Raw genomic sequence first — 19,717 nt, forward strand, 5'->3', positions numbered from 1 at the left:
TTTGCAAGTTTCTAGATTTGAACTGTTCTGAACTGGTGAGGGGAAAAAAAGTCTGAAGATCAAAACTTTCCATAGAAAATATCTAGTTCCCTGAGGTCTGAGTCTGTTTTTAGACATGGGCTGAGTGATCCTAGTATTTGTGAAATATTGTGCAAAGAGAGGACTCATGAGATGTCCCATGAATGCAGACCATTGGGCAGCTGGCAGGGAATGGCACATCTTTGTGGTTGTGGTAGTGGTGGTGGTGGTTGATGATAATGATGATGATGATGATGATAATAAAGCATTTACATACCCCTTTAAGATGTACAAAGTACTTTATGTATGTGACCTCATTTGATCCTTACAACAACCCTGGGATGTAGGCGCTATTATTATCCCCATTTTACAGAAGAGGAAACTGAGGCTAAGAGAGGTTAAGTGAATTGCCCAGAGTCCCACAGGTAATAAGGGTCTGCTAACACCTCCTTGTGACCATGCCCAGCCCAGGAAAAATTAAAAGAGGAAAGATTATCCTTCGGCTAATGTTAAATTGTTTACTAAGATTATCCAAGCCGGGATGGAGAACCTGTAGCATCGAGGCCACATGTGGCCCTCTAGGTCCTCAAGTGTGGCCCTTTGACTGAATCCAGACTTCACAGAACAAATCCAGGATTTGGCCTCAAGACTGTAGGTTCCTTACCCCTGATCCAAGCTCAGGGCTTGGGGCAAAAACTAAACAAAATACTCTAGGTGACTGTATTATCAAGTCTGTACCCCACCTTGAGAAGTCAAACATTGTATTAACCATTGCAATATTCTTCCTCTTAATGTAAGTATAAAGCATCAAAGTTCAAACCACAACTTAAACAAGGCCAGAATACAGAGGCCTTCACATATGTTTTCTAAGCAAATACTTTCTAATATCTGCTATCATTCCTGCATTTTTGACTCACGCCTCCCCCTCGAAATGCTTACATTTCAGGCATACTTGAGTCACAGCAATGTGGATGCTCTCAAAGTCCTGGCAGCCAAAAGTGGTTGGGAAGTCATCAGTGCTATGGGAAAGGTAAGAGGGTGACATCGCCGGTCCAAAGAGGTGAACCCTGATTGGTGTGGCTAATTGGTTCCATGAAAACACTGCGTAGAGTGAAACAACGTTGCGGGAGGCAGTTTGTTCCGGAGGAGCAGTGCTGTTCATGGACAATTGGCCGTGTAATGTTTCATGACTTTACCCAAGGAGGTTGATTATAACGTATTAGCCTTGTTACTGCAGAATACCGACAGTTAGGGCAGCCTCTCAGGAGATACGTCTGTGATGAAAATTCCTTTCCATATCAAATCTGAATGGTTTTCTAGCTTTTTGTTTCCCCTAAGGATGTATAAATCATTTTGGAATGGTAGTTCTCCGAGACAGGTATTAAGAGGTATTCCAAGTTAAAACAAGCACACAAACAAACAAAACACCTTTCCCCAGCTTTATCTCCCACTCACTGCTCCCTAATTATTCCAACCAAACTCATTGACTCACCTTCCTAAAACATTTTCTACTTCCTCTTCCTCTGGGCTTTTGCTTCCCCTATGAAGTGTGCCTTCTCTCCTCAAAGCCTATCCAAATCCTTTTAATTGATTCAATACCCATGTCAAATCCCACTTGCTTCATAAAACTTCTTCCAAATGCCCCAGCCAGAAGTGACTTCTCCTTCTTCCAGACTCCTTTGGCAATTCTCTTTACAATAAATTCAGAAATTAGTAATATGTTGCCTCCCAACATCCCTTCTATTGCAGTCATTTTTTGTTATTTGCCTTTTCACTGGTTTAGGCTTAATCTCCTTAGCTAAGACTATAAGCTCCAGGCAGGCAGGTACTATGTCTTCCACTTTTTAGTATCTCCCCCATATTTCATAGCACACTACCTTATGGATAGCCATACCCCAATAAATATTTAATTTAATTTAAAATGGATATTAGGAATTAGAAGCACCAAAGTCTTTCCAGCCAGGATCCACCCCAAGACAGTAATATCACAGACTGACCCTTTAATCAAGCTTCATTGTCTAGGTTTTTACATCTCCCTTAAAGAGAGGCTCTGAAATTTTTCAGGAATACTCATAAGAAATACTGTGATTTTTCTCTAGATCATTAAACTCTAATTTGGATCGACCCTCTACGCAGAGTTACTTTCACTATCTCTTTGCACATGGCAGCAGTCAACACTTCATTCAGATAGTCCTAGAGGTCCTCTGGGTCCAGATTTTGATCATCAGCCATGAGTGGCTCATTAATATAGAAGGAATACAGTTTAACCTTAGAATGCTTTTTTCTCTTTCTCTGACCCCAGTCCATACTAGCAACAGATGCTTCAGGGTTTGTTTTGTGGTTTGTTTTTTTTAAAAAACAATGTAAAAATTGCCTCTTGCAACATATTTAGCACCTGAAAATTCATAAGAAGTTTTGGAAAACACAAACTCATATCAGGCATGAAGGAGAAAACCATAGTTAGTGTTCTTATAGCATTGTATTTTTTATAAAGGGGAAAAAAACCAGTCATAATGGGAAGCACCACCAATGGTTAGCACATAATTATTGTCCAAATCATTTACAGCAGATGCTGTAGGATGCAGGATACTTTTTCATATATTTATCTCTGTTGAATTTGGATCTGTCCTTGATTCTCTTTATGATGAAACCCTAATACCTGTGAAACTAGGAGAAGGGGAAAAAAAACATTTTCTGGGTACATTTTAAATTATATATTTTTCCTTGGAGGTATTCTCTTCCTCCTACCTTTTAATTTAATAATGCTTTCAACAAAGCTATCTGCTAAACTCATCTTTATTTCAGACTTTAAAAATTTGCCCTAGTTCTCACTGCAGACTTGATAGTTATGAAATGTCCCAAAGTTCTCATGGAGTGTGGGCAATTTGCTGTGAGATCGGGGGCAGTATTAACTTTAGTCTTATTTGCTTCTCTGCATGGACATGAATGAAATAAGGGAGCCTATTTCTGACCTTCAGAAGCTTACACTTCAGTTGAGTAGACAGGATATCCAGAGCCATAACCAGCAACTTTGACAACTGGGGCAAGCTTAAAAAAATCATCCCAGCTAAGCAACAAAAATTGTGTCTGCAAATCAATTTTTAAATCAATTTTAAAGATGAAATTCAAAGAGGAGAGATCCTGTGGTACCACACGGGTAGAGGGAGACACAGATCCTGCAATGTTGGGTTCCAGGCATAGAGAACCCAGGACCCCTAAGGCTGCTGCTGCTAAACCCCGGGGGCTAGATGGGGGGGGTGGGGCAGGGCTGATGGGGAAGGGCTATCGCTGCCCTCTTCATTTCAGTACTCGGGTCCCAGGCTCTGCTCTCTCTGCCCCCGTTACAGCTCTGATGGTACCCTACACATACCTGAACCAACCAGACACAAGTTCTACAACAGGAGGTAAATGGATGAGGTTGCCTGGTACAACCTGGATTCATTAGTGGTGACAGAATTCAGTGCTAGGGACTCTGCTCAGCTTCTGTAAATCCGATACAGAATTCTTTGAGCTCTGATTTTTTTTTAAAGCTTGAAAATAAATGTGTTTTCTTGGAGGCTTTGTCTCTATTCCATCTGGTGAATGCTGACTTTTCCTTCTAGTGTTTGTAAGTGAACGGGGAATAAAGGGGCTGGCTTTCTTTGCTGCTTTGTTTGCACCAGCATCACCCTGGCAATAGACCTGGTGCTGATGCGGGTGGATGAAGGAATCACACCCATAGGGCTTAGCAGCAGTGGCTCCCTCAGTTGGATCCTTCCCTCCCCCACCTTTGTTTCACTGAGGGGCAGGTGATAGGAGAGCCTCAGGGTCAGGCCTCTGCAGAGCCACAGTCACTTTCACAACTACCCTTCCATTCTCCACAGCTTCCCCTACTCCAGATAAACAGGGATCTGGAAAAGCTTTGTAAGGTGCTCTTGCAGAGGTGGGAGGAGTACAGAAGTTCTCAAGAGGATCCCTGGCTCCTCTTTTCCCCCTTTCTTGAGCCTTCTGATGCTGGAGCAGTTGGGGAGAAGAGTTACAAGGGGCCGTGCCATTCACTCACCATGTATAGGGGATGTGAAGGAGGCCCTCCTGTGCAGGGTTCATATTGGGGTTCATCTCAATAACTTCCAAGAGCCATATTTTCACTTTTATTATTGCTTATTAAGTGCTGGTCCTTGGGGAAAACTCTGCATATAACTTTTCTGAGGTGGCTTGTTCATGTAGTAACTACTGTGATGGACTTGGAGGAGGAGTCAGGAAGAACTGAGGTGAAATCCTGCTTCAGACACTTAATAGCTATGACTAGTCACTGAATCTCAACCTCAGCTTCCTCATCTTTAAAATGGGGATGATAACACCTACCGAAGAGGGTTGTTCTGTAGACTAAATGAGATAAAATTTGTAAAGTGTTTTGCAAACCGTAAAGTGGTTACATAAATGCTAGCTATTAGTAGATGTGGTAATAATAATAAAGTGCTTTAGTATAAGGTAAACTGAGAAAGTAGAGGGGAAGGAAGGCAGACAGGTGGAAGTACATAAATAACTTTTTTCCCCTTTAAGTTGTTTTTAGTAGTTGTTTCTCATTTTCTCTTTTCTCTTATTGAAGATATTTATGTTTAAATAAAGGTTTTTCTCCTTCACAGCCTAGTTTTTCCATCTGCTTGATTCCTGCAGTGAAGTCTTAACCCCATGTTTGTTTATCTTCTCACAGCTTGTTGCCATGGGAATGATTTTAAGATTGGAAATTCAACATTAACTTCAAAGCACACAGAAATAGATGGAGAAAATGGGTGGGACAAGGGCTCACTGGTAGCTCAACACTCACATCTCTGGTTGTCATCAAAATCACAGGATCAAGAAAAGTTAGCATGACAAAAGAAGAGATTCGTGTTTAAGCAGATGTCAAGCTTCCCCCTCCCTGCAGAAGTCCTTTTATCTGAGGGAGCAGGGGCCTAAAAACTGGCCCCTAACTAAGGCTTATTCTCGGACACACAAAGAGAGAGAGGCAGACATGAGCAGCAGAATAGATCACTGGAACTGGATGGAGGGTCGTTGTTAGGCCAGCTCCCTTGTTTTACAGACGAGGATAAGCAGGCCCTCAGTGCCTAAGGGACTTGTTTTTTGTTTTTGTTTGTTTTTGTGAGGCAATGGGGTGAAGGCCCAGGGTCACACAGCTAGTGAGTATCATGTGTTTGAGGTCAGATTTGAACTCAGATCCTCCTGACTTCTGGGCTAGTGCTCTATCCACTGCACTACTTAGCTGCCCCTTAAGGGACTTGTTGAAGGGCACATAGGTACTTGGTGGGGAAGAAGGGAGCAGGGTCTTCCTTCTTGTTATTATCATTATCTTTTCCCCTGAACCCACTCCTTCTTCTACTGCAGCTTCCTCATTTCTGCCAAAGTGAAGGCACTGTATATTGTCTTTCCTGTCTTCCAGGTGTTCAGCCCACAAACCAGCCACAATTCTTCCTTCTCCCTCTCCAGCCCCTATCTAGTCAGGTACCAAGTCCTGGGATTCTTCCACATATCTATATATCTCTACATCTATAGATATATATCTATATATACACACACATACATACATACATATATATGTATGTGCGTATGTATATATATATATAATATGTATGTATGTATGAGTAATATATATATATATGTGTGTGTGTGTATATATATATACACATGGGTGTCTGGATGCATGGATGGATAGATGGATGGATATTCCTTCCATTCACTGTTCACTTATCCACACCACTGCCTGGATTTAGGAACTTATCAACTCTAGTCAGGACTATAGCAATAGCTTGCTTTCTTCTTTCTTTCTTTCTTTCTTTCGCTAGGCAATGGGGTTAAGTGACTTGCCCAGGGTCACACAGCTAGTTAAGTGTCAAGTGTCTGAGGCTGGATTTGAACTCAGATCCTCCTGACTCCAAGGCCAGTGCTGTATCCACTGTGCAACCTAGCTGCCTCGAAATAGCTTTCTAACTGATTTCCTTGCCTCTACAATTTCTCTCCTCTACAATCCCCACAGCTACCAAATTGATATTCCTAAAATCAGTTACTCTGCTCAAGGAATTCCAGTTGCTCATTCTTGCCTTTAAGACCAAATATATAATACATATCTATATCTATCTATCTATCTAGAGAAAGAGAGAGGCACAGATATACATATATGTGTCGTATATGTATGTGTGGGTATATAGATACACACACACACACACACACACACACACACATGCACACACATTGCCTAGAGCCAGGTTGTGAATGACTTTAAATGTTAAACAGATGATAGATACACACACATATACATATATGCATAGATTACTTATATGTATATCTTTATAGCTTCTTACATGTGATATAATCTATCTGTATATCTACCTATACATATATATATATGCCTGTATATGTATATCTATCATAGCATATACATAAATGTATATATATGCATTTTTATATCTATCTGTGGTTATCTATCATTTGTTAGCTTTTAAAGCCCTTCACAACCTGGTTCCAGCCAACATGTATATACATAAATGTGTACATATAGGTATACATACACAATTCATGCATGTATGTCTATACCTATGTATCTCTCCCTTTCTGTCTCTCTCTCTCTCTTTGTCTCTCTGTCTCTTTCTGTCTCTGTCTCTGTCTCTTCTCTCTCTGTCTCTCTGTCTCTCTATCTCTTGTCTCTCTGTTTCTCTGTCTGTCTCTGTCTCCCTGTCTCTCTCTTCTCTCTCTGTCTCTGTCTCTGTCTCTCTCTCTCTCCATTTGATCCTAGAGGCAAGAGTGAGCCACTGGAGTTCCTTGAACAGAGTAACTACGCTTTAGGAATATCAATTTGGTAGCTGTGTATAAAGTGGATTGGAATAGGGAGAGACTTGGGGCAAGTAAATCAATTATTTGAAACCATTTACAACCTGGCTTCAGCCAATTTTTCCTGGCATATTTCACATTATGCCACTTCATGTACTTTATTTTCCACCCAATCAGGGCTCTTCCTCAGTGTGTAGCAGTGCTTTTCACATAGTAGGCACTTAATAAATGCTTATTCATTTTTATGCAGACAAGTTATTGCACTTTTTAATTTGATAAACATTTAATAATTTATATTAATGAACAAAAATCAGCTTTGAAACCTTGGATGCATTAAGTTGCTTTTTCTTTTTTCTATTTCCCAGTTCCCTGGGCATTCAACAGAGAAATCACTTAAAAGTCTAAACAAAGTGTGTAAATTCCTGCTGATGTATTATAAAAACGCTTCAAGTCTTGCTAAATTTGTATGTATAAGCATCTAAATAATATTTTATTATTTTCTTATTAAAAAGACCGTGTTCAACATCTTGAGAAACATCAAAATGTCTGGTTGCTGAGTTTGGAGGAAGGATTATCCTCATTTTTTCAGGAGGGAAACTTAGCCACTGCACAATAATTGGAGGAAGGAGGGCTGTAACAACCCATGTTGCCTCTAGGCTCCTGGCCCAAATCTTGTTCAGTTAGGTTGTTTGAAGTGAGGCAACTACTCCTCTTTTGCCTCATGGTGTTTTGTTTTGTTTTGTTTTGTTCCTAACCATTTAGAAAGATTCTTTAGCCATGTGTCATATTTTCTCTTGATTTAAGCTCTGATTACTAGATCCATAATTAATTTTTTAAGTGCTATTCTCTTTCAGTTCAAAATGCATACCTTGGAGGAGAGGGATGTTTTGTCAGTCTGGATCGAAATGCAAGTAGAGAAATCAGCTAAGTTGGTTTTTGGCTCCCTATCTGACTTCACGAAGCAGCCTCAGTGGAACCCCTATTACTTGTAAGAACAAAATGTTTTACCAAACTCTCTCTGACACTCTTTAAAAAAAAATCAACTTATCCCTCATGGTAGTACTCAGACAGAGGTGAGAACTTGACTCTGTCCCCTAACACATAGTTCTCTGTCTCCTTTACAAGTATTTAATAATGGCCTACTTTAAGTAGAACTCTGTATTTGGAGTTTGGGATAGATACAAAAAACAAAAGATGGTTCCCTGCCCTTATGGAGATTATAATCTAATTGCCCTCATTCTATTCCCAAGTTATCTTAGTATCATTCTTACTTCACTACTTCAGGAGGTTGTGATTATGCTAAAAAAAAAAATCATTCTCCCTCTTCCTTCCCCTAACTCATGGAAATACAAGGAAGATGGCGATAGATGTTTGAGTAAACAGAACCATGACACATAGTTTCTCCTGTCCTCATTGACAACTACTCAACTGATTAATGTTAGTACTACTGTCACCCCATGACCAAGTTGTCTACTGTTTACCACCTGCTGTGATCCCAGAGACTTGAAGTACCCCACTGACCCTCCCCACCAATATGCACCAGACTATATAGTTGGGTACATTTTCCACACTGGAAATTGATGGCCCTAGGGTATAGGTTCCACCATTCCTTTTGCACTATAGCATCATTTAGACATATATTGAATTTAGAGCGAGAAGGCCCCTTAGGGATCATCTAATACAGCCACCTCATTTTATAGATCAGGAAACTCAGGCCCAGGCTGATTAAGTAAGGTAACGCAACTAGAGAGAAAATAATAGAACCAAGATTCAAACCCAGGTCTTCTGACTCTATGAATTTATGATTTTAGTGCCTTTTCTACTCCACTATGTTGCCTTCACAGAAATCTTACTTAAATGTAAATATGGTAATGTGTGCTTCCTGTTTGGACGGCAGGGATATTATTAGTGTTAATTAAATATTACCATTTATTTCCTAATCTTAATAAGTTAGAGCTCCAATCTTTAAAAATTCTAAAATTCACTGTAATTAACACCATGTAATAGGCAATTTAATACAATTAAAATGAAACTTCTCTAGGGTTGTGTGTTACATTTGTATGACTGCCAGAATAATACATCATGGTTAATGTCATCATAATGACCCACTCTGGGAAAAGGGAATGCCTTCCACACAACTCCCTTATGGAGGCATTTATGTAGGAATCTCTCCAAGTTCTCCAAGTGGCTCCTAGGAAGAATAATATCAGAAATTCTGTCTCCACTCATCCTAATTTCTCATACCAGAGAGCACCACTGTTCACTAGATATGCTGTGGTGAAGGTTGGTTTAGTCATTTTTTGTTTAATGAAGTCCCTGACAAGGCTAGCCACTCTCCGAGCATCTCAGAACTTGTCAGGGTGACCAAAGTGATCTATAGAAGTATCTGAAGCTGAACTCATCATCTTCTGCTTAAAACCCACTCCATCCTTTATATGACCTCCAAGATCCATTCTAGGACTACATTTACAATCCTTTGGTCCCTCTGACTGCCATCTTTTTTATTGGCTGTTACTAACTCTTTATCACATTCCCCTCAGCACTTTACCAAACTTTCCCCTTTTTCCTCAAGCTCCCAAAGCCACCCTCACCTATCAAATTCTCAGCAGATGACCTTGCCTCCTACTTCACTGAGATTAAGGCTTTTGGATATAAATACTTGCTTCTCTACGTCCTATAACTCCAGTGTCTTCACCCATCTTCTCTTTCCCTCCTGTCTCATTGGAAGAAAGGATCTACTGTGCCCCTGATCCCTTCCCTTTATACCTCCTTGGAAGCTTTCTCCTTCTGTCATTGTTTCTTCTGTATATTTATTTTTTAAAAATAAATATTTATTCATGTCTTTTGTTTTGACCACCTAAATCTTCCCCATATCCCTCTTCTTCCCATCTCGGAGAGTCATCTCATAAAACAAAGAATTTTTTAAAAGAAAAAAAGAGGAAAAAAAATCAGCAAAACTGATCAACACGTTAAAAAAAATGACAATATATGTAATGTTCTACATGCATGGATCCCTTCCCTCTCCCCTCTAAAAAGGAGCTGGGAGAGGTGTCTTCTCAGAGCTCTTCTTTTGAGTCATACTTGTTCTTTTTAATTGTATAACATTCATTTTTAAAATAAATTTTTGAAATCTTTTGGTTTTTATACCACTAGAATTTCTGCCATAGCACCTTTCCCTCATCCCTCCCAAAAAACCCATATAACAATAATTTTGAAAATTGAAAAAAATGAAATACTGATCAATACATTTTTAAAACATCAAAAATATGTTCAATGTAACAAACTCCTGGACATCTCACCTCTGTAAAGGAGAGAGATGAGGATACATCTCATTTCTTTTCTTTAGCAGCTTGTTTGTTCTCTGTAATTTTGCAACATTCACTTTTGATTGTTTTGTGGTGGTTCTTTCTATTTACATTGTTGTGATTGTTGTGTATATCATTTTTCTTGTCTCTGCTTACCAGATAAGGCAAAGCTTACCATGTTTTTCTGTATTTGTTGTTTCCATTATATTCATGTAACACAATTTTGTTGGCAATCTATACTTTGCCCCTGTCTACTTTGTTTCCAGATCTTTGCTACCACAAAACAAACAAACAAACAAACAAAACCCAACCTGCTGCTATAAATTTTTGGTGTATATGAGACTTTTCTTTTTATTATTGACCTCATGGGGGCATTTGCCTAGAAGTGGAATCTCTGGGTCAAAGTGTATGGACATTTTAGCCAATGATTTGCATAATTCCAAATTACTTTCCACAATGGTTATACTAATTCACAGCCCCACGACCAATGCATTAATATTTCTATCTTGTCTCAATCTTCTCCAAAATTGACTGTTCCTCTCTTGACTTTCCTATCCTTGATAATTTTCTGGTTTTTTGGTGAAACCTTGGAGTTATTTTGTTTTGAATTTTCCATATTATTAGTGATTTGGTGCATGTTTCATATGGTTGGTAATAATTTTCAATTCTTTTAAGAACTGTTTGTTCGTATTGTTTGATTATTGTCTATGGGGAAGATGAATTTTGGTTTTATAACTTTGTTAGATGTCCACATATCTTACATACCAACCCCTTATCTGAGAAATGTGATAGATTTTTTTTTCACATTTGACTGCTTTGCTCATCATTTGCTCGTTATCCTAGATGCATTAATTCTGTTTGTGCTTTTCAGTATCATGCAATGTAAATTATCTGCTTTATCTTATGTAATTGCCTCTATCCTTTGTTTCATCAAGAATATGCTTCCTCCCCACAGCTGTAAAAGATATATAACTTGCTTCTCTTTTAATTTTTACTGTCTGATCTTTAATATTCAGTTCTCCTGCGTCTTTAATTTCTCCTTCTCCTCTGGTCATTTCCCTTCTGCCTAAAAATATGCACATATCTCCCAGTCCTTAAAAAAATTCTTCACTTGATGCTTCCAGCAGCTTAAATTACTACTGATCTATTTTCCTTCTCCTTTTAACAGCCAAACTTCTTGAAAGGCTATTACACTCACTGCCTCCATTACCTCATTACCACTATTAGTCTTCTGGAGCCTGTGATAGGTTATTTCATTGCTCACAGTTCTTTAGTTTTTCAAAGTTGTTTTTCCTTCCAATACTGTAGTCATATAAATTGTTCTCTTTCTACTCACTTCAGTTTGTACAAGTCTTCCCTGGTTTCCTTAATCCATCACTTCCATTGTTTTCTAGGGAGCAACAATATTCTGATTTATCTTCTTTTAAAAGAATTTTTTGATCCTATCACTTTTCTGCTCTATACCATTTGGTGGCTCCTTATCTCTTATAAAGTAAAATATAAACTCAGCTCAGCATTCAAGGCTCTCCATAATCTAACCACAGTCTACCTTGTCAGCCTTGTTTCATGATACTTTCCTACAATTATCATTTAGCCAAACTGGACTGCTTGCTATTCCCTAAACACAACCTGTCCCATATTTTCTTGTATCATTTCTTTCACCTGAAATGCCTGCCCTAATATCTCTTCTGCCTGTCAGAATTGTTCAAAGACCAGTTTAAATGCCATTTCCTCCACAAAATTTTCCCTAATCCATCGCCTTCTCCAGGAAAAAAAGATGACCTTTTTCCCCAAACTCTCTTTGTATCAATTTTACTGGAATATAACAGCCAGTCTTATATTTGTATACATATCCAATCTCTTCTCTTAGACTGTAAATTCCTTGAAAGCAATAATTATGTTTTCTTCCCTTTTGCATGTGTATTAAGGAAGCTTCCTTTGATAGGAAAGTGAAGTGAATTTTGCAAGTGAACATAGATGTTTATAGTTATATAGCAAACAACTTTCCAAAATATATTTTAACTGAGTGATATTTCTTGCCCACACCTTCTGAGGAGTAGATTACAACCATAAAGTATTTATTTTCTCTGTTTTGTGTACTTACAGGTCTTGTGAGGTCATAGACTGGGTGAGCAATGATGACACAATTTATCATATCACCTGTCCAAAAGTGAGTAGCAGGAAACCCATAGATTTGGTTGTCCTTGTATCACGAAGAAGACCTGCTAAAGATAGGTGAGTATGTGAAGTTACTAGATTATAAACTCCATGGGAGCTGGGAATATGTGTTATTCATCTTGGTCTGCCTCAGCACCTAGGACAGCTACTTGCACAGAGAAGACACCGAATTTGTGTTGAACCTGAATCAATTTCAGGTCAGAGTTTAGAATCAGTGCGTGGTAGTTAGAGTACTTGTATTTTAACCCTTCAAAAATCTGCAATTTCTTCAGGGTGGATACTCCCTCTACTAATGCAGAGCATAATCCCTTTATGCCTCAGTAAACAATCTTCATAAGTTGTGACTAAAAAGTACATTACCATGAAGCCAATCTGGTGATAAGCAACTTCACACAGGGAGGCTGGTCCCCAGATGACACACATAAGATCTGTCTCTAGCCCTGTACTTACAGTCTTTGGAGCTTGGTGAATGGCACCAAAATTTGTATTCTCTGGCCACAGCCTTTGGGAATCCCAGGTTACCTCCAATGCCATGATGAAAGATCAGAGCAGGATTTTATTGGGTTTGAGTAGAGACCTATATAGTCACTTCTTGTCTTAATCAAAGACCTCCTGAAAGTCACTCCAGGTTCAAATAATGCTTTGAATCAGTATCTATACAAAACCATAGCTCATAAGCCCACTCTGATAACTCTGTTATTCTACCAATGAGAAGATGTACTAGTTTAAAGGAAAAAAATAAATAGCATAGCAAAATAAGCAAAAGCAAGCATTTATTGGGCACTTACCAAGTGCCAGACACTGCAGTAAATGCTGCAAATATAGATACAAGCAAAACAAAAAACAGTCCTTGCCCTCGGGGAGCTTACATTCCAATGAAGAAAGACAACACATAAAAGGGGACTAAAAAGCAGACTACAGGGAAGGACTCACATGAGAGTATGGCGGCAAAGTTCAGAAATTCAGCAATAGAGCCAGGAAAAGGATGAAGATTAGGTAGTCCAGGCCCTTCCCCATTGTGGAGGTCTTGGAAAGAACTCATCAATGAGGGAAGGAGTCTGTTCTAGGGCAGAGGGTTCAAACATACAGGGCTGCCTGAGCGTTCAACACTTCTGAGTCCAGCCAGATCCAGGTTAACATGTAATTGGGAAATACTTATCGAAACAAACAAAAACACAATAAAACATAGATAATATTACATTTCAAAACTGCCACTATGTAGCAGAGATCCTTATGTACAGATTAGCGACACCCATTTCTATCTGAGTTGGACATCACTGTTCAAGGGTAAGAAGGCTGACGGAGCAGATGGATATACCAGGATGAGGAGGCCTCAGGAGCTTAAGGAAGGTCCAGCAGGAGGCTGCAGCTGAGGCATAGTGGCAAAGTCCAGAAAGTCAGAAGAAGAGCCAGGAGGGGAATTTCTCCCCCCAAACACAAGTGTATACTCTCCCACAGGTTCCCACCTTAGGGAATACCCATAGAAAAGACGTGTGTGTAAGAAACCCACATGGAGAACATGCAGGGATCATCTGTGGGATAGGGAAATATATAGATAGCACTGATTTTGAATGATGCTCATGGAATCCTTTCTAGATGGGGCTCATTGCATAGATCCCCTTATTATATTGTTCAAAACTTCTCAGTATCATTCAACATTGATTCCTCCTTAGAAATCCATTGAAACCTCCTTTGGGAAACAAACAAACAATATGTAACTAGAGCAACTCATGCTTCTGAGGCTGCATGCTTGCTAGAACCCTTCCACAGCTGTGCACCCCCAGAACTGCTGCTGTTGGCTGCTGGCTGGTGATTAAGCCGAGCTGTGGGTGTCTTTCTCTACTGCTGTTGCAAACTACTAGCATCTCCTGCTTGTCTAGTTTCTGCATTGTGCTGCCAGAGGCTGGTGTCTCTTCTGGGAGGCTTTCTGGTGAGTCCTACCTGCTGCTGGCTGCTGGTTGTTTGCTGAATTGCAGCTGCTACATGGCCTTTTTCCTCCATGAGAGTAATTTCAGATTGTTTAGGTCATAGCCCCAGAGTCTATCTCAGCTCTTGGAGATTAAGTTCCCCAGTCAGCCAAAGAAGCCCTCAGGTAGTGTTTGTCTTTTTAAATGCTTTTCTTCACTGATTTTGTAGGCAGGATGAGAAAATTCCCACTCCTTTCAACTCCCAGCAAACAAATCACCTCAGGAGAGTCATCTAACCTGACTGAAAGTGACTGGGTGGGGCTGAAGCCTTTTGCTGTTTTCCCACCAGAAAGGAAGTCCCAGCTCCCCTTACTGTACACAAACACACACACATACACATACACACACACACACACACACAAATGTGTGTGTATATACATATATATATGATCAATTGATTGATCTATCTCTATCTATCTATCTATCTATCTATCTATCTATCTATCTGTCTGTCTATGAATACTGATTTTCAATGGTGTCCGTGGAATTCTTTCTAACTGGGGTTCATTGCATAGATCCCTTATTGTACTGATCAAAAATTCTCAGTGTCATTCATCACTGATTACTCCTCCTTCCCCTCTGTCTCAGTAAAAGAGGTGTTACTACTCTATGACAATGTTAATGCCTCTGTCTATACCCTTGAGCTCATCCTTTCCCTCTCCAGAAACTTACTCCAGCTGTTATTCTCATGCATCATCAATATCTCCCTCTCTGCTGATTCATTCCCATCTGCCAACAAATATTCTCACATTTCCTTACCTTCTCTGGACTCTTCTTTCCCATACAGCCACAATTCCATTTGTATCTTCCCTTTCATGATCAACATTGTTGAGAAAAAAAAAAACTCTACACCAGATGCCTCTACCTCAGCAGTTCTCAAAGGTTCATGGCAGCTACCTCAATTATGCAACAGGAATTGAATAGTAATTGAATGCACAAGGGAGATTCTAGATATTCTGGTAGCCATAATTCTTCATGGCAAATGATCCTGTGCAGTGAGAGAAAAAAACTTCTTCCTCTACTTCCTCACCACCCACTCTCTTCTAACTCCTTGTATTCTGGATTCGAATCCCACTGCTCTTTCAAAAGTCACCAATAAACCTGGAAATCTCTTATCCAATGTGTGTGTGTGTGTGTGTGTGTGTGTGTGTGTGTGTGTGTGTGTGTGTTTTATCCTCATTCTACTTAACCTATTTGTAGCATCTGACACAGTTAACCAATTCCTCCTGGACACTCCTTCCTTGGCTTTTGAGATAACATCTACTCTTAGTTTTTCTCTTCTCTCTCATAACTGCTCCTTCTCTGTCCCCTTTACTGGCACCACATTCTCTTGCTGACGCCTGAAGGTGGGCATTACCCAAGGTGCTGTCCTCAATTCTCTTCTCTTTCTTTGTACTCTGAATTGACAAAACATTCACTTTCATAGTTTCCTTTTATCTCCTTTAGCCTATGACCTCCAAATCTATATAATCCTAACATCTATCTCCTGTACTCCAGACTTGAAACTGTAGCTATCTCCAGAGCATTTTCACCTGGTTTTCTACCAGCGCCTCACACTTTCAATGTCTAAAATTGTTTCCTCCTAAACTTCTGTTCTTCCTTCTTCACCCTTTTTGAAAATGGAACCATCATTCACCCCGTCTCCCATGTTCAAATGTTTTTGTTACCCTTGACTCATTCCTCTTCCTTATATCTGTTCCCTCCTCTCTTTTCTCACTAACACCATCTCAATGCAAGCCTTTATTTCTACATCTTGGATAGTGAAGCATGACCCTGAAGTAAATATCTGTTCTGTATACTTTTTTTTTAAAAAATTATTTTTATTTCATTATTTCCCAGTTACATGCAAAAAACCCCAATCATTTCAAAAATTTTTGACTTCCAATTTCTCTCCTTCTGTCCTGCCCTTCCCTCTCTTTGAGAAAGTAAGCAATTTGATATCAATTAAATTTACATGTGAATTCATGCCAAATATATTTCCACATTAGCCATGTTGCAAAAGAAAATACAAACAAAATAAAATATAAAAATAAAGTTTTAAAACATATACTTCAATGATCATTCAGAGTTTATCAGTTTCTCTCTGTAGGTGGATAGCATTTTTCATCATGGGTGCTTTGGGATTGTCTTGGATTACTGTCTTGATCAGAGTAGCTAAGTCTCTCACAGTGGATCACTGCACAGTATTGCTGTATACAATGTTCTTCTGGTTCTGCTCACTGAACTTTGCATGAGTTGCTGTTAGTCATCCCAGGTTTTTCTGAAACCATCCTTGTCATTATAGCACAATAGTATTCCATCACAATCATATGCCACATATTCAGCCATTCCCCAGGTGATGGGTATCCCTTCAATGTCCAATTCTTTACCACCACAAAAAGAGCTGCTATAAATATTTTTGTACAAAGAAGTCCTTTTCCCTTTTCTTTGATCTTTTTGGGATACAGACCTAGTACTGATATTTCTGGGTCAAAAAAATGCAGTTTTATAGCCCTTTGGGCATAGCTCCAAATTGTTCTTTCTGAATAGTTGAATCAGTTCACAGCTCCATCAGTAGATCATTAGTGTCCCAGTTTTTCCACATCCCGTCCAGCATTTGTCATTTTCCTTTTCTGTCATGTCATCCAGTCTGTTAGGTGTGAGATGGTGTCTCAGAGTGGTTTTAATTTGCATTTGTCTAATTGGTAGTGATTTAGAGCATTTTTTCATGTGACTATTGATAGTTTTGATTTCTTCTTCTGAAAACTGCCTGTTCATATCTTTTGACCACTTGTCAATTGGAGAATAGCTGTCATTTTTATAAATTTGGCTCAGTTCTCTACATATGTGAGAAATGAGAGAAACTTTATCAGAGAAACTTGCTATAAATTTCCCCCCATTTCCTGTTTTCCTTCTAACTTTGGCTGCCTTAGTTTTGTTTGTGCAAAAAGCTTTTTAATTTCACATAATCAACATTATCTATTTTGCTTCCCATAATCCTCTCTATCTCTTGTTTTGTCATAAACTCTCCCTTATTCATTGATCTGACAGGTACATTTTTCCATGCTCCCCTAATCTGCTTATGATATCACCCTTTATGTCTAAATCATTCATCCATTTTGACCTTATCTTGGCATACAGTGTAAGATATTGATCTATGTCAGTTTCTACCAAATTGCTTTCTAGTTTTCCCAGCAATTTTTGTCAAATGTTGAGTTCTTACCCCAAAGCGTAGATCTTAGGGTTTACCAAACACTAAATAACTACGGTCATTTGCTACTGTGTACTGCATACCTTATCTACTCCACTGATCCACCACTTTATTTCTTAGTCAGTAACAGATTGTTTTGATGATTACTGCTTTGTAATGTTTGAGATCTAAAACTGCTAGGCTGCCTTCCTTCACATTTTTTTTGCATTGATTCCCTTGATATTCTTGACCTTTTGTTCTTCCAGATGAATTATGTTACTATTTTTCCTAGCTCTATAAAATAATTCTTTGGGTAGTTTCATTGGCATGTCCCTGAATAAGTAAATTAACTTAGGTAGGATTGTCATTTTTATTATATTGGCTTGGACTACCAGTGAGTGGTTAATATTTTCTAATTGTTTAAATCAGTCTTTATTTGTGTAAAAAGTGTTTTGTAATTATGTTCATATAGTTCCTGGGTTTGTCTTAGCAGGTAGACTCCCAAGTATTTTATATTGTCTGCGGTTATTTTAAATGGAATTTCTTTTTCTATCTCTTCCTCCTGGATTTTGTGGGTAGTATATATAACTGTTGATAATGTATGTGGGTTTATTTTATATAGTACGACTTTGCTGAAGTTGTTTCAGCTAGTTCTTTAGTTGGTTCTCTAGGGTTCTCTAAGTATACCATCATATCACATGCAGAGTGATAGTTTTGTTTCCTCATTGCCTATTTTTATTCCTTCAATGTCTTTTTCTTGTCTTATTGTTTCTTTGTATAGTATCAAATAGTAATGGAGACAATGGACATCCTTGCTTCACTCCTGATCTTACTGGGAAGGCTTTAAATTTGTCTCCATTACAGATGATGCTTGTTTTTGCTTTTAGATAGATACTACTTATCATTTTTAAGAAAGGCTCCATTGATTCCTATCCTTTCTAGTGTTTTTAATAGGAATGGGTGTTGTATTTTGTCAAGGACTTTTTCTTCACCTATTGATATAATAATATGATTTTTGTTGCTACTGTTATTGATATGGTCAATTATGCTGATAGTTTTCCTAATATTGAACCAGCCCTGCATTCCTGCTATAAATCCCACCTTCCACCTCTCTACCCTATACAGAAGAGAAAATGTGCTGAGGTTGTAGAATGGAATATTTATGTTAGATAGATGAATTTCCTGAGAGTCCCTAATTACAGGAACATCTCCCCCCCACCAAAATTATAAAATCTTCTGCCCTACATGCCTTTAAAAATAAGACAGAGTCCCATTTGTCTGGATGTTTTAAAGGGCACTTCACTTGAGTCAAAGCAATAGGTTGTAAAAAATCTCTTCTTCGCTCTATTCAGTTAGTATGTTCAGACATCGCCCTTCTCTAGGAGAAGGAAGCTGTCACTATTATTTGTTAATGTGTCATAGTCGAGATCCATTTGCCATTTTTTTAGCTGTTTTGTTTCAATGCCAAGGCCATGAACCTTAGGTTAGAACCAAGGTTCTGAACCTTACAGAATTAACTTTATCATAAGCCTTCCCTGGAAGGCATTGCTGCAAATAAAAGTTTCTTAGCTCTCTTACTAGGCAGAGTTGCTTTTTCCTACCATAACAGGCATAGAAGGCAGACAAGTCATTTATTGGACTTTCTGTGGTAGCTATGAACTCCATATAAAATTCTGTCTCATTGTAAGTAAAGCAAACTCTTTCTAGACCAGAGCTTTCCAAGTGTTCATGTGATCAATACTTACTGTCTTTTGCCTGTAAGTATTATAGTTGTGCTTTTCTTTCTCTGTAGATGAGAACTACCTCATACATGTTTTAAATGGAGAGGTGGCTTTTATAAAAGAAGTCTGTGATGGGGGCGGATATTAATCAACAAGAGACAAAATAACAGGGCTCCTGGTGGCAGCATTTAGTCATGATTTGAAGCTGGAGAACCTGGGCTCGACTTCTGCATCTGAGGTTTGCTGGGTGACCTTAGGCAAATCACTTAAACTTCTGGAGCCTCAGTTTCCTCATCTGTACAATGGGCCTGATAACAGAGTGATTACAGGCAGTGGTGAATAGTGGACAGGATGCTGGACTCACATCTACTAGCTGTGTGACCCTGGGCAAGTCACTTAGCTTTTCTGTGTCTTAATTTCCTGATCTGCAAAATGAGAGGATTAGTTCTGATGGTCTTTAAGGTCCCTTTTAGCCCTAAATCTATGATTCTATGTCTTCACAAGAGTGTTGTGACACAGTCCTTTGTGAACATTAGGTGGGAAATCTTATTGGTA

At 38.9% G+C, this 19,717-nt stretch overlaps 1 protein-coding gene across 1 annotated transcript in view; it reads left to right on the forward strand.

Moving 5' to 3' along the window:
- ACOT12 (acyl-CoA thioesterase 12) overlaps nt 1–19,717 on the forward strand; it is a 76,437-nt gene that overhangs the window by 51,047 nt on the left and 5,673 nt on the right. Inside the window, exons 11-13 of the mRNA XM_021007747.1 lie at nt 965–1,048; nt 7,677–7,810; nt 12,234–12,362. Of these exons, the coding sequence (XP_020863406.1) occupies nt 965–1,048; nt 7,677–7,810; nt 12,234–12,362 (347 nt within the window). The remainder of the gene's footprint in view (nt 1–964; nt 1,049–7,676; nt 7,811–12,233; nt 12,363–19,717) is intronic.

This window comes from Phascolarctos cinereus, unplaced genomic scaffold (assembly GCF_003287225.1).
Source record: "Phascolarctos cinereus isolate Bilbo 61053 unplaced genomic scaffold, phaCin_HiC Scaffold_4;HRSCAF=312, whole genome shotgun sequence".
NCBI classification, from domain to species: Eukaryota; Metazoa; Chordata; class Mammalia; order Diprotodontia; family Phascolarctidae; genus Phascolarctos; species Phascolarctos cinereus.